This window comes from Halichoerus grypus, chromosome 11, assembly GCF_964656455.1.
Source record: "Halichoerus grypus chromosome 11, mHalGry1.hap1.1, whole genome shotgun sequence".
Lineage (NCBI taxonomy): Eukaryota > Metazoa > Chordata > Mammalia > Carnivora > Phocidae > Halichoerus > Halichoerus grypus.
In genome coordinates this window covers 30826620-30840675 of record NC_135722.1, presented here as the reverse complement: position 1 = coordinate 30840675, position 14056 = coordinate 30826620, and the positions used below count along the sequence as shown (strand labels likewise).

At 32.3% G+C, this 14056-nt stretch overlaps 1 protein-coding gene across 1 annotated transcript in view; it reads right to left on the bottom strand.

Moving 5' to 3' along the window:
* Nucleotides 1-2041: 2041 nt before the first annotated feature.
* Nucleotides 2042-14056, bottom strand: part of KIF18A (kinesin family member 18A) — an 87004-nt gene continuing 74989 nt past the window's right edge. Inside the window, exons 14-17 of the mRNA XM_036109500.2 lie at nucleotides 11165-11606; nucleotides 10355-10462; nucleotides 4964-5073; nucleotides 2042-2676 (exon numbers count right to left, since the gene is read on the bottom strand). Coding sequence (XP_035965393.2) covers nucleotides 2594-2676; nucleotides 4964-5073; nucleotides 10355-10462; nucleotides 11165-11606 — 743 coding nt within the window. The 3' untranslated portion in view covers nucleotides 2042-2593. The remainder of the gene's footprint in view (nucleotides 2677-4963; nucleotides 5074-10354; nucleotides 10463-11164; nucleotides 11607-14056) is intronic.

The following is a 14056-nucleotide window of genomic DNA, read 5'->3' as shown; positions in this document are numbered from 1 at the left end:
CCTAAATTATCAGCAGTGGTTACAACTGGAATGATACTGGTAGAGAATAAGGAGAGAGCACATTTTTACCGTTTTAGCTCTTGTCACTTTTTCAAACAAGATATTTTTTAATAAAAATATATATAAACTATTTTAGTTTAAATCAATCTATGGTGCTATGGACTCTGAGAAACAAACTGAGGGTTCTAGAGGGGAGGGGTTGGGGGGATGGGTTAGCCTGGTGATGGGTATTAAAGAGGGTACGTATTGAATGGAGCACTGGGTGTTATACGCAAACAATGAATCATGGAACGCTACATCAAAAACTAATGAGGTAATATAATGTGTGGTTACTAACGTAACATAATTTAAAAAAAAAATCAATCTATGGTGTTAGAATAGGGTTACTCTGAGAGGGAAGTGGGAGTGGGACATAAGGGAGGTTTCTGGGATACAGATGATTTTCTCTTCCTTGATTAGAGTACCGTTTACATGGATGTGTTCATTTTGTGAAAATTCACTGAGCTATATATTTATGATTAGTCTACTTTTTACATGAATAAAGTTCACTTAAAAATTGTTTTACGGTAACTTATTGAATAGCACTGTTCTAGTTTAAATGCATATATTTTCTCTTTAATCATATATTCAACAGTTTTCTTTCTTCAGATTCATTATGATTTCTTCCCCCTACTTTTTCCTTAACATGGTTGCATTGCAAATGCATTATTATTATTATGGAGGGCAAAATGCCTAGCTTATAAAAATGGCATGTAAGAAAATCACTCACTCATACTCAGCCATAAAAAATGAGATCTTGCCATCTCAACATGGATGGACCTTGAGGGTATTACGGTAAGTGCAATAAGTCAGACAAAGAAAAATGAATACCATATGATTTCACTTGTATGTGGAATCTTAAAAACAAAATAAGTGAACAAACAAACAAAGCAGAAACAGACCCATAAATACAGAGAACAAACTGCTGGTTGACAGGGGAGAGGGGTGGGAGAAGGGGAAAAAAAAAAAAATCACTCATATCTTATGGTATGAGGTAGACCATGAGGTATGGTCACCGAATCCTGTTAGCCTAATTCATCAGTACCTGGTAAAAGAGTATCTTTTGAAACACATAATTTCCTAAAACAGATGGAAAGGAAAAACAGGCAAAAGTGACGTTAAACAGGCAACACAGCTTGTTTCCTAAGATCAAGAGTCTCTTAGGGCTTGTCTCCCTCTCTGGTTTCGTCTTGTTTCATTTTCTCCTCTCTTCCCCTATGATCCTTTGCCTTGTTTCTTAAATTCCACAAACTGAGGGTTGCTGGAGGGGAGGTGGGTGGGGAGGATGAGGTAACTGGGTGATGGACATTGTGGAGGGTATGTGTTGAAATGAACACTGGGTATTATGTAAGACTGATGAATCACATGAAAAAATAATACATTATATGTTAATTAATTGAATTTAAATTTAAAAAAAGAAAAAAAAAACAGGCAACAGAGCTAAAGTCTTAATGACAAAGGGACCCCAACGAAATTGTGTATGGTGGTTCTTCCTATGACAGATTCTGTGTGCACATCTATAAACATGGAACTACCAAAGTCAGAGTTGGAAGGAACTTCAAAGATCATTACTGCATCTCATACTCTCTCAACCAGATTTTAAGTTGAAAGACATGACTAAACTAAAAGACCTAAAATGTTTCAACTGGTTGTTAAGTGGTTGTTTGCTTTGGTGGAACAGTTCCCAGGCCACATAAAATTAAAAGTGTTTAATCAAGTATTTGTTGCATTCAGATGAACAGGTCAAACAAGGCAGGTGAACAATATGATTTTGTTGCAGCTCTGTGTACTATACTTCCTATAGGAGAAGGAATGATTAAAACTGTCTCACTATCATTAGGAATATATGGATCATTTTCAGACTTGGTTCTAGTGCCATATATCCTGATCTAATCTAAAATATAAATCTACAAAATTCACATTTTATATAAAATAATAGTTGAAAGTGTGTAAGGGGTACTAACAAGACAGAAAAGCAAACACTGTAAAATCTATACCTTTAATATACTGAGTAGCAAGGAACAATATTAGTATTTTATTCATGAAGACTACTTAAATAATCTTTACAACTTTATGGGCACATATATGTACATCTGTACATCAAAGTATTTTTGGAAAGGAAAGTCCTATATATGATTAAAATAATATACGACCAAATACATCCTGGGCCATAATTTTATCACTTCTAAATTCTCCTTGTTTAAAAAAAAACTAAGGATAATTTAATTCACTATTTTCTAAAATGTCCTAATCAACTTGTTGTAGCATAGTAAAACTGACGTGCCACCATGCCTACTTAGGGATTATAAAGGGTAACAAATATTTTAGTAACTTTATTAAAACATAACCTTTTCTGTTGAAATTTAATATTTGCTTAGAATACAAAAGAACAAAACAAAGAATTTTATTTTCTGCTTGCTGAAGGTATTTGGGTAAACCTAGCTTTAAGATGGTCTTCTTTCAAAGGTTTTAAATAAGTTTCTGAAAGGGCACTGGCAACAAATCCTTTCAAAAGGAGACTTGTCAATTCCATTTTCCTTGATTTTGAAGTGACTTATCTTAGACTTCCTTTTGAAATACTTCTTCCAAATTTTCTAACCATGTTTGGCTTTACTTTATGGATGTTTCTTTTACAGTCTAGAGAAGAAATAAAAAGACATATAAATACGGTAAAAGTATTCAAAGGAATTTTCTCACTATTCATTCAAGTTATAAAAATTTGTTAAAATTACATACCTAAGAAGAAAAATTTATTCTTAAAAATTCATAGTTGTTAACATGATTTAAAATATAACACGAAGGAAACATTAATAACATTGGTTTCAAAGTAGAAATTCATTTCTCCATATTGCCAACTGAGTTTTTAGTGTACACATGTGTACAACCCACCCCCCACCCCAGCAGGTATCAAATAACATCACTGAATAAACTACTGCATTTAATTTTAGTTCTTTTGAACTAACGCAAGGCTATTCTACAAGCATTGTTCTCTTTCTTTTTGGCAACATCACTTTTTCCCTCATTCTATGGATTACTTCCCTAAGGCTTCTAAAATTCCATATTCTTCCTATTTTTAGGAGTATAATTTGCATCTAGTACTTTCTTAAGTGCTAATCCTGATCCCATAGCTCTTATTCCTTTTACTGCCACCTCTCAAATGTCCATTCCTCTGGTTCTTCTTCAGCCTTCACAATGATTGTCTACTCAACCAAGTGTTGTTAAAACAGGTGCCACTGACTTCTTTATGGCTCAGTCTAATCTCTTATCCATTTTCTTGTCACATTAGGTTTTAGTTTTAGGGGCACATATTCTCTTGACAGTACTCTTATTTCTTGGTAAATAGCAGTTACCTTCTTTCCCACTGATGTTCCTTTGTTTTTTTATTTGTACACTGTTAGTTGGAGAACTCAGTTGAATATATTCTAAGAAAGGCAGTCCCAGTTCTCTCCTACTTTCTCTAGTAATTCCTCTTGGGTATTTAGGCATTTTCATTTGGATATCCTAATATACATAAACTGTTACCTTCCCTTAAACTAATACCTCTTTCTAAGTGTTCCATTATCCTTAACAATACATAATCTTTTAACCTAGCTTTAGCTCTTCTTTGCTCTTTGGCAAGCACTGCAGTTTAGTAACAACTCTTACTTCTTTCTATGTAGAATTACTTTATTCACCTCTCTTTATATATGAGATATTTGATGCATTTTATACCATTCTTTGAAAATATGTATGTTAGAAAAACCAAATGTCTATTTGAGAAGTATCATAAATTTATTATTCGGCTGTAGAATTATGATTTCCTGGAGAATTTTTTCAGGAGACAAATGGGGCAGTACATATCCATACCAACTGCACATACACACTGTTAAACATTACTAAGTTTGGCGTACTAAACCAAATAATCATAGTAAATTTTACGTTTCAGGACATTTTTGTTTGATTTTTAAAATGTGCACACAAGGCATTTCCACTGAACTTAAGGATGTCACTGGATACTACAAGAAGTGAGGATTTATTAATACAGTTTGGCAAAGCTATTGAGAAATTTTATATTATTCTAATGAAAGAGCATTGACAGAAAAAAATAGCAATAATTTTCATGTTATTCTTAGAAACCCTCATTATCTCATGAAACCCCTTTAAATTCCAAGTGCTGTAATTACAAGTTCCTTTAGGGAAGAAACCAAACTGGGTCTTAATGATCTTGCTATCTGTCACAGAAACTAGCACATATCAGTGCATAGTAAATAAATACTTCTTAAATGAAGTCTTAGGAATTATAGTGTCAGAAAGACAGAGGTCTGGACACCAAGGCCTAGGAACTGGTTTGTGCTATATATCTCTAACTTCACTAAAGATGTGGTTTTGTTACTATAGATCCATGTCACCGCCATTTGCAATTGAGAGGATGTAGTCATCGCCATCAGCATCTTTTTCAACTTGATAATAGGAGTTACAATATGACTGTAACTAGGTACAGACTGAAGCCTGGCAATAACTATACAAATGAGTCAGAGGGCAAATTATTAATAATAAGAGAGAAATTTCAAGTAGATAAAGTTTATCTGTAAAATATAGTTAATCATTAACCTATTAAATAATACATTTAGCTAATTATTTCAATTATTAGTTAAATTATTTACGAATTCTTCTGCAGTGTGAGGCAATATGGATAACAAAAAGGATACAGAATATAGAGTTAGAAGTCTGGCTCCACCATGAAATATCTGTGTGATCTCGGGTATTTTCTATTTTGTGTCTTAACTTTTCTTTTCTGTAACATGGATAATCCCACTTAACATCTAATAAATGCGATGAGCAGATAAAAGGAGATTCTAATGAAAACACTGTAAGAAAATGTAAAATAGTATACATATGTTTGGTAATCATGTTATTAAATATCAAATTAAGAGCTGAGACATACCCACTGTTGGTCTGTTTTCTTGTAAGTCCTTTTCACTTGCCTTATCTTGTCGAACACGTTTGGCAAATCCAGAATTTACCTCAGCAGTTAATGAAGTATTTGATGCAGAACTGTAAGGGAAAAATTTTTTATTTTAGTAAAGCATTTTTTATAAGTTCTTTTTTTCTCATTTTTTATAAGTTCTAATACATATATGCAATAAAGATTAAAGAGAAAGTAAAATAATAAAATAATAAGTTGCAAAATCACTTAAAAGTAATTGGAGGTACTAAATACCTTTTTGGCCCATAGGGAAATTTGTTGTGATTTTAATGATGTTTATTCAAATTGGAGATTATGATTGTAGATGTATGTAACAATTCTGTAACAAAACATTTTCAGGGTGCTCTGCTAGAATACAAGCCAACACTATTATTCAAAGTGTAGAGATAAAAAGCATCTTGCAAGAGGTGAAAAACTAAGCTCATATTATAAACTTGGAGTGAGAACCTTAATCTGGAGAATATAAACAAGTGAGATTGTTTAGAAACCTTGTTTTCAAATCAAAGCATGGTAATAGGCTGAGAATCTCTCTCTGATTACTACAATTATAGAAACTGACATGAAAAGAATGACCTATTTTCATTTGTTTTATCTTAAAAAAATTTTATCAATCTCATATACTAAAGGGTCAAATTTCCAACTCAATTCCAGTTGACATATTACTACTAAACACCTACTACTATGGCCTCATGTACAAATAAGTTAGGCAGTAATAACTCCTGTTCTGAAAACTTACATAATGAATATATGGTGGGGAGGGGGAAAAATAAGACAAATACACAAAATAATACAAGGTAAAGTAAAAGACAGTGCTATAGGTTTTCAAACTATAAGGGGCTGTAGGTTCCTGATTTTAAAAGTAGGAAAACAAAAAAACCAAAAAAACAACTGAAAGATTTTGTGGATGAGATGAGTTTGATCTGGGCCCTGAAAAATAACAGTCCAATCCTTCTTAACCCAAGGAGGATCAAGTTTTAACAGGCAGGGTTGGGATGAGTGAGGATCTGTCCTCCATACTGATTCAAATAAGCTAATTTTAGGGAGTTTCTGATTAAAAAAGATATCATATACCATTTTACAAGTTGATACTAGTTTGATTTTCAGTTGCATTAACACTTGGAGGCTTCCCTTTTATGGCAACAATTTGCTCTTCTGGTAATCCTAACCAAATGGTAAACTGATGTGGGTGTGTTTGAGGAATAGGGAGAAGATGGATTTGTTGTATGGTTATCAAAAGTGGTCAGAAATGGCAATTTAATATGATAGCAAAGAAAAATAGGCAGGAGTACACTGAATGCTGGCAAAAATAACTCAACCTATGTACCTCAACTTTTCTAGAGCCTGTAAGAAAAATGATTATGGTGTAACCAATGGTAATTTTACCTACTCTGTTCAAGAATATAAATGATACCTACCCAAAATGGTAACAAAAAAGTACTAGTATTATGAAAGCAAGGAAATACAGTTGTAGAAAATCTCCATTCTTAAATGGTGCTAAATAAACTAAGTTACAATAATTCTGTTTTGGATACTAAACACCCTTTTTGGATAACATATGTATCAGCTGTCTAAGGCAAAAATTCTTTTTTGGTCATTTGGTGATTTTTCTTCAAGTATACAGATCATTGTCATTGGTTACTTTTGATAAGTGTTGGTTTTTCCAACAATTTTTCTTAAAATTATCTTTATTATTTTATGGAATGATTTATCACTTTGCTTAGTTCTAGAACATCTGTGTTTACTAATAAATTGTTTTTTACTTGAAAATTAGGCTTTTGAATAAATCTATCTGAAAGAAACCTCATATTTCTAGGAATGAAAACAAAGCCTAATAAAATAAGTTGTATATTTATATATAAGTAAAATACATGCAAGCATTTTTTAGGATTTAGATAAAATAATCCACTGGTGAAATGTTTAACATTCATGTTATAAATTTATTTTAGATTTACGTTGGATCATAAAATAAGACTTAAAATTGGTATGAGTGAAAATTCAAATTATGTTAAAGACTATATTAAGAAGAAATTTAAAGACTCTTCTAGTTATGTGCCAAATATATTTCCATAACTATTAATGAAAGTTAAGATTTAATCTTTTGTTCCCTTATATAAATAGTATGTTTCTGCTTAATTAACATATGCATATCATAGTCTTTCAGTTGAGATAATTTCTTGTTGGAACCATTAAATGTCTTTCAAAACAAACCAAAAATGTGTGACAAGTGTGAGACCCATTTCTGGGTGCCAAGAAAGATTATGAAACAAACAAAAAACCAACTAACCAAATACACAAAGCAAACAGATCCCCCAAACTCTGATTAATATAATTTGTAAGTGAAATTTTATATACAGATATATTTGTATATTTGGTAGGCTGATTTAGTTAAAACAGTTTGCTACAGTGATATTAAATGAATTAAAATCATTAAAAATTTAGTATTCTCAATTTAAGTAGTAACTAAAAAATTGAGTTTTGTAGGTTTTTACAATACCCAGTGCTTTTGGACTCTAAATTTTTTTCAGAGAGAAAAACTGATACAACTGAATAAAATAGCTATACACCTGGAGCCTTCCCTTCATTTAAAAAAAAGTATTAGAATATACACACACATACACACACACACACCCCCCTATAAATATGTACATAAAGCTGTTAAGTGGAAAATACCAGAGTTTATTACTCTCAAACTCATGTAGGTTTAATTGGGGAAAGGGAGGATTAAAAAAAAAAAAAAGTAATTATGTACATTTCTAGCATTAATCTCTTTTAACCTTAGTTAATGGCAGGATCTAATTATTGGTACCAGAGGGAATGTAATAGAGCAATTAATAGGCTATGAGAAATCTTACTTTCTTTATATGTCCTTTAATATTATTTCACAATATTAGTTGCTCATGTGGAAGCTCTTTAATTCATCTCAAACCACTCTGAATATACAGTTTACATACCTAGACATTTCCTGAAAAACCATTTGATTTTGATAATGATTATGTGTACATTTTAAATTATTGTTAACTATAAGATTTTGCTACATCTTAGTTAACACAACAGAGTTGTGAAGAACCAGAAAAGTCACCAACACTAATTAAGGGAAAGAATAACACAATCCACACAATGAAAATTAGTGATAAGATGATGATGGTTAGCTAGGCTCACTCATTAAATGACTGATACCCATACATGAGTCAGACAAATTGCTTCATTTAAATTTGTGCCATAGCAAAATACAGAATTTTAAATGTCATGGATAGTTAGAGGCATTCTGGAAAAATCAGTCTATTAATTTTAAATCTACATTCCAAGACTCTGCTGTACTTTGGAGGGGAAAGGACAGACCTTAAATGCACCTATGAGATAATACTCTATGTGGCACAAATAGACTATTTGTAAATTTGTTTAGACTAGCCCAGATGATAACAGGTTCATGGAGGAAAATAGGAAACTTAAACAAAGAGTTACCCTATCTTAGGTCTTACACTCTTTTCCTCATAATCACATGTCAAAGAAAAAGAGGTAAAGCAAGTCAGAGCCATTTTACAATATAACCACTCACTATATCTTGTGATTGCATTCAGTGTTGTGGGATATAAAGACTATATAATGGACTTCATGTCATATAATTCAGTATATTTAAGATTTTTCCTTGTCTTTGATTTTTAGCTGTTTTATTGCTATGTACCTAGGTATGTTTCTCTTTGTATTAATGCTGCTTGTAGTTAGCAGAACTTCTCGAATCTGTGATTAGTTATCTTCTGTCAGTTTTGGAAAATTATTAGCCAGCATCTCCTCAAACACTGTTTTCCCCATTTTTTTTCTCATTTCTTTCTGGGACTCAAAATATATACATGCTAGACCTTTCTATGTCCCATATGTCTTTTTCACTCTTCTCCATATTTTCTATCTTATCCCTTTGTACATTGGTTTAGATATTTTTCTGTCAACCTATCTTCCAGTTCACTAAACTCTCTTCTGCTGTGTCTAACCTATTAAATTATTTATTTATTCTTAATTTCAGTAGATTCTAATTTTTCAGTTCTAGAATATTCATTTGATTCATTTTAATACAATCCAGTTCTTTGGGAAATTGCCACTATTTTGTTGAACTTAATCACAGTTAAATTTTTAAAGTCCCTACCTGATAATTTTACTATCTGAATCACTTGTGGATCTAGATTTTTAGTCATTTGGTTCTGTCTTGTGACATACTTGGTAATTTTTGCTTAAGTGCTAAACATGTGAAAAAACCCCAAAACTGTTGATGTTCTAGTTGGTATATTTCTCCAGAAGTGATTTAATTTTCTTCTGGCTAGCAGGCAGAACAGAAATAGATCACCTCGATCCAAAAGGGACTGAGTTGGTCTGAGGTCTTTTGCAGGCTTTCAAGAACTGGTCTATTTCCAGTTTGCCCTACTCCTAGAGCACAGGCCTTCAAGGGTTTCAAATAAAATCCTGGGGGGTTAACAAGCACCTTTTCTTCTCAATAATCCCTGAACAGTTTTTGTGTCCTAGCCCCATGAGAACGTTAAAATTCTGCTTAATATTTTAGCTTCTTACAGCTTCGTTTCTTGGCCTCTTATGCCAGAGTTCAGAACGTGGCAAGTATCTTAACCGCAAAAGCTACACACAGAATTATTTTGTTTCCTAACTCAGTGAGACTGCTGATAGCTGTAGGCTTCCATTTTGTGCTTGGCTTCTATACTTGATGCCATGAGTTGGCAAATACTAAATGGAAAAATGAGGTAGAGAAGGTTTGGCTCTCTATAGCTTGTTTTCCTTTCCTCTGGGTCTTAGACCTTCAGGTCCTGGCTGTCTTGGTTGGTCTCCAGTGCCTGGAAAGCAGCTGTTGGTTGTATTTTATCACCTTTTATCATTGTTTTTGATAGGTGGTTTGGTCTGATATAAGCTATATTGTCAAAGCCAGAAATAGAAGTCTCTTCACTCATTACATTTTAGTCATATATCAAAATCTATTAAAGCAATACAATTTTAGGACTGAAGAAATTCATTAATGTATAAAAAGAAAAATACCAAATGAGTAAAAGTTGTCACCAGAAGAAAAGTTATAATTAAATGACATTTTTGAAGGCCAGAAAACTTTTCAATTTATTTTTAATAATCTGAGATATGGAATACTTTATGTAAATAGCAAGTGAAATACTTGGGCTTTATCAAGCTCTCCCTTTGATAATATAAATCCAGTGCCACATTCAGAGCAATTAATTATATGTTTTAAATATGAATTCACAGTTTCATACAAGAAATAAAAAGGAGCTGTAGGAATAGAGCTGTAGGAAACAAAAAAGATGATCTTATGTGAGCACTGAGCCAGTTTATGGTTAATTGTACCTTGTTAACTTCCGTTTCCTTTTGGCAGCAGCAGTCATTGCCATGTAGGATGGTACTATGCTTGGTATAGGCAGAGGATGTTTAGTTGAGAATGAAGAAGAGGCAAGCCTGTATATTAGATTAAAAAAAAATAAAAAGAGTAATTTTGATTTGTATTATGGAGAAAAGGGGGGCATACACTTTCATCATTACAATACCATTTTTTATGAATATATAAAGAAAAATATTATTCTAGACTATGAAGCCTCTCTCATTTGCCCTGGGGTTTTCTTTTCTCTTTTTTATATCATAGAAAGAGTTGCTCTTAAGAGATTTCTGCATCTTAACAGCATAGAAAGGTATCATTCTTCTCATATTTGGATTATTGGTGATTATACAGATGGAGTGTACAGGATAGGAAATGAAAATAAGTGAGACAAAATGAGAAGGATGTTTGCTTGGATGACATGTAGTCAACCGTACCTTAGAAGTATGATGATTCAGGGTAAGCTGAGGTTTGCTGAGCGTCAATAAAAAAATGTGAGATTTCCTTTAGTGAACATATTAAGGTTTCTTTTAGCTTACTGAGGGCCAATCAATAAGATATCAGATTAAAGACTTTAAAATATTGTGTTAGTGGATTAATATTTAGAAAGACAGATTAAATGAAGGTAAAACACTAACTTTTGTAATCAAGACTGCATACTTGACCCATGAAATAGACCTTAAATATAACTAAGGAAGAAAAAGAAAGCTATGGTTTAAAGGCTACGTAAATAACAAAACAAGAACAAAAACACAAGAAGAATTAGAAAACACTCTTTTTTGTACCCTTGTAAAATGTTATTGTTTGATAGTGATTCTTGTTCAGGTAATTTACTCTTCAAGCTCCTGATGTCTTCACATACAGTAAACGTAGAGTCCAAATCTTCCTGTCCGTATTCTTTCCTCCTGCTGAGAGGAATATCTACTTCACATAACATTTTCAGAGAATTATCACTGTTTACGTTTGAGCTGATGGTCTGAAAACCTGTAGTATGTGATGATGGTTTTAATAATGTCACTAGAGATGAATTTTGAGATGTTTTTCTACAGTCTTCTGGCGTATACACAATAGGTTGAAGTTCTTTGCTGAGAGAATCATTGAGCTGCAAACTTTCAGACAATGCAGACTTTTGGGGATGTTTTGCTTTCAAAGGAGAAGGCATTAGTTTTCTTCGGGTTCTTTTTTGTGGAGGAATTTTAAGTAGATTAGATTCACCTGAAGATGTGCCTATTCAATAAAATTGAAAAGAATCTCAGTAATGTCACCTAAATAGTTTTCCAATAACCCTATCAGTTAAACAACAACATCACCACCACCAATAATAAACTACATTTTCTGCCAATTGATGAAAATTTAAAAGAAAGCTGGAAAGAAAAACAAAAACATAGGTTATTGATAATAACTCCAAATAATGTTAATGAACTCGTTATAAAGATATTCTAGAACAGAAATAATAAATGGTTAATATCAATACTAATTTGTAGACATAGCAAAATTGAGGTTGGGGTAATCATGAAAACAAATTTCCAACAAATCCTAATGAAATTCATGAGCAATTTCCAGCTTTTATATTTGACTTAGATTTAAGATAACAAAAAAGTATTCAACAATCATAGGTACAGAGATTAGTAACTTGTTCTACTATAAAATATCACCAGTTATTTGTTGAATGGAAGTCTAGTCTAAATTAACAGGAATGGCAATAATCAATAAAATTCTAGGTGAATGAAAGAATTAAATCTGTTACGATCTCAGGTATGGTGGTTAATTAAGCATTCTGATTGTTTCCTATATCATACATAATTCGTAGGTTTTCGAAAATTAGATTAATACCTTAAGATAAATGAATATAAGCTGAAGAGGTCAGAGTACTCTTACACAAACCTCATCACTCTGTACAAGTAAGTCTCCCAAATGTCAATAGGTCACTAAGTTTAATGAACTTTTCTTAGCCCTATCCTACAACTTCTGTAGCTTTTCAAATTTCCCTACTACCTCTCTAACATCTGTTACCTTGTCTTCCTTCATCTGGTAAGTATATATATTTCCCTAAAGAAATACACTCTTATTTGTAATTATCCTCTTGCCACTACTTTTTCAGTCACGTGGGTCCCAAATAACCAATTTTCATCATTTCCTCGCATTTTCCAACTTTCACCAATCCTAGCTCTCCTACACTTAAAATTAAGACATAATTCTGATTATGTCATTCTTCTGATTAAAGACTTCTAGTAATCTTTAATATAAACATGATATCCAGAGATTTTCAGTAGGGAAATTCCTGTTTCTTGGTCCAAAATTAAGAGACAAATTGTTTTGTTTAAACTTAAGTTTGAATTCCCATAATCTAGACATGCTTAAATATTTACCTCTCAAACATTTTTTTAAAAATATATAAAGTAATGATTGATTGCATACATTAACAATAAACTTCATCAACTCGAGTGTGCTAATCTTGTATTTCTTAGTTAACTTTTTTCTGCTTTGCCTGTTCCATTCATGGTGAACTTCAGGTGCCTGACATGAAGTAACTTTGCTTCAAGTGTACTGTCCAGGAAAGAACTACAATGTGTATTTCTGCCCATGTTTTTAAATCATGCAATAAAATTCCCAATTGATGTTAGATTTGCTTTATGATAGAATACTAACTTAAATAACACTGAAAGCTGAATAAGTGTTATGTATCTCAATAAAGCAATTCAAACTCTCAACCAAGTTAGAAAATATAACAATCACCAACAGTACATGCGTTATTCTTATTATGTTAGTTCATCATAGGCTCTGCTATGGCTAGGTTGAAAATTACCCTCTAGGAAAGACAATTGAAAAACAGGAAGAAAAATATGATCCCTGTTCTACTAAGGAATTTTACTTTTCTGAGAACTAGATAAATGAGATCCAGATCTTAAAATAATTTTCCACTCCCTTTAACATGACATTTGTCAAATTTTCCATTACCAGATATTTTTATACTAATGCTGCAGTGTAAAGACAGTTACTTTTCTCCACTGTGCTGCTACCACCAATTTGGTGGCTATTAATAGCTGAAAGATTAACTTCTTTTCCCCTGAGAGGCAGCAGGGGTATATAGAAGATAGAAAACTATATCGAGGATAGAGAGCTGAATTGGGAGTCAGGAGACTTGGATTCTATTTCTGGCTTCAGCAACAACTCACTGAGTGACCTTGGACAACTCATTTAAGCAGTGTGGGCATTAATACCCCCTAGAAAAAAGGGGATAGTACCTTCATGTACAGGGAATTTTCTAGGATTAGATAATATCTATAAAATAATTAGGGTTCAAAGAAAGGATCTAGAAATGTAAATATACTTCAACTGTTAGCATTACTACTTTCATAGAGAAAGTTATAATTTACTTTTCAGTATTCTATCAATGCACAGTTATCATTAAAAGAACACATTTCAAACAATGTCTCACTTTCAGTTTATCAGATACCCAGTTTATCAAGGCTGATGATAAATTGTAATATAAATGAAAAATATTGTTAAAGCATGCACATCTAAGTGTTCTTTGGAAATGCAGGCTTCATAGCAATATTTTAAAACTTAAAACACAATGGAACATTAAATCTCAAGAGATATGGATTATCCAGAGTCACTTTTCTTCTTGCACATAGTATCTAGAGAGGGATAATCCCTGGAGTGGCACTGGGCAA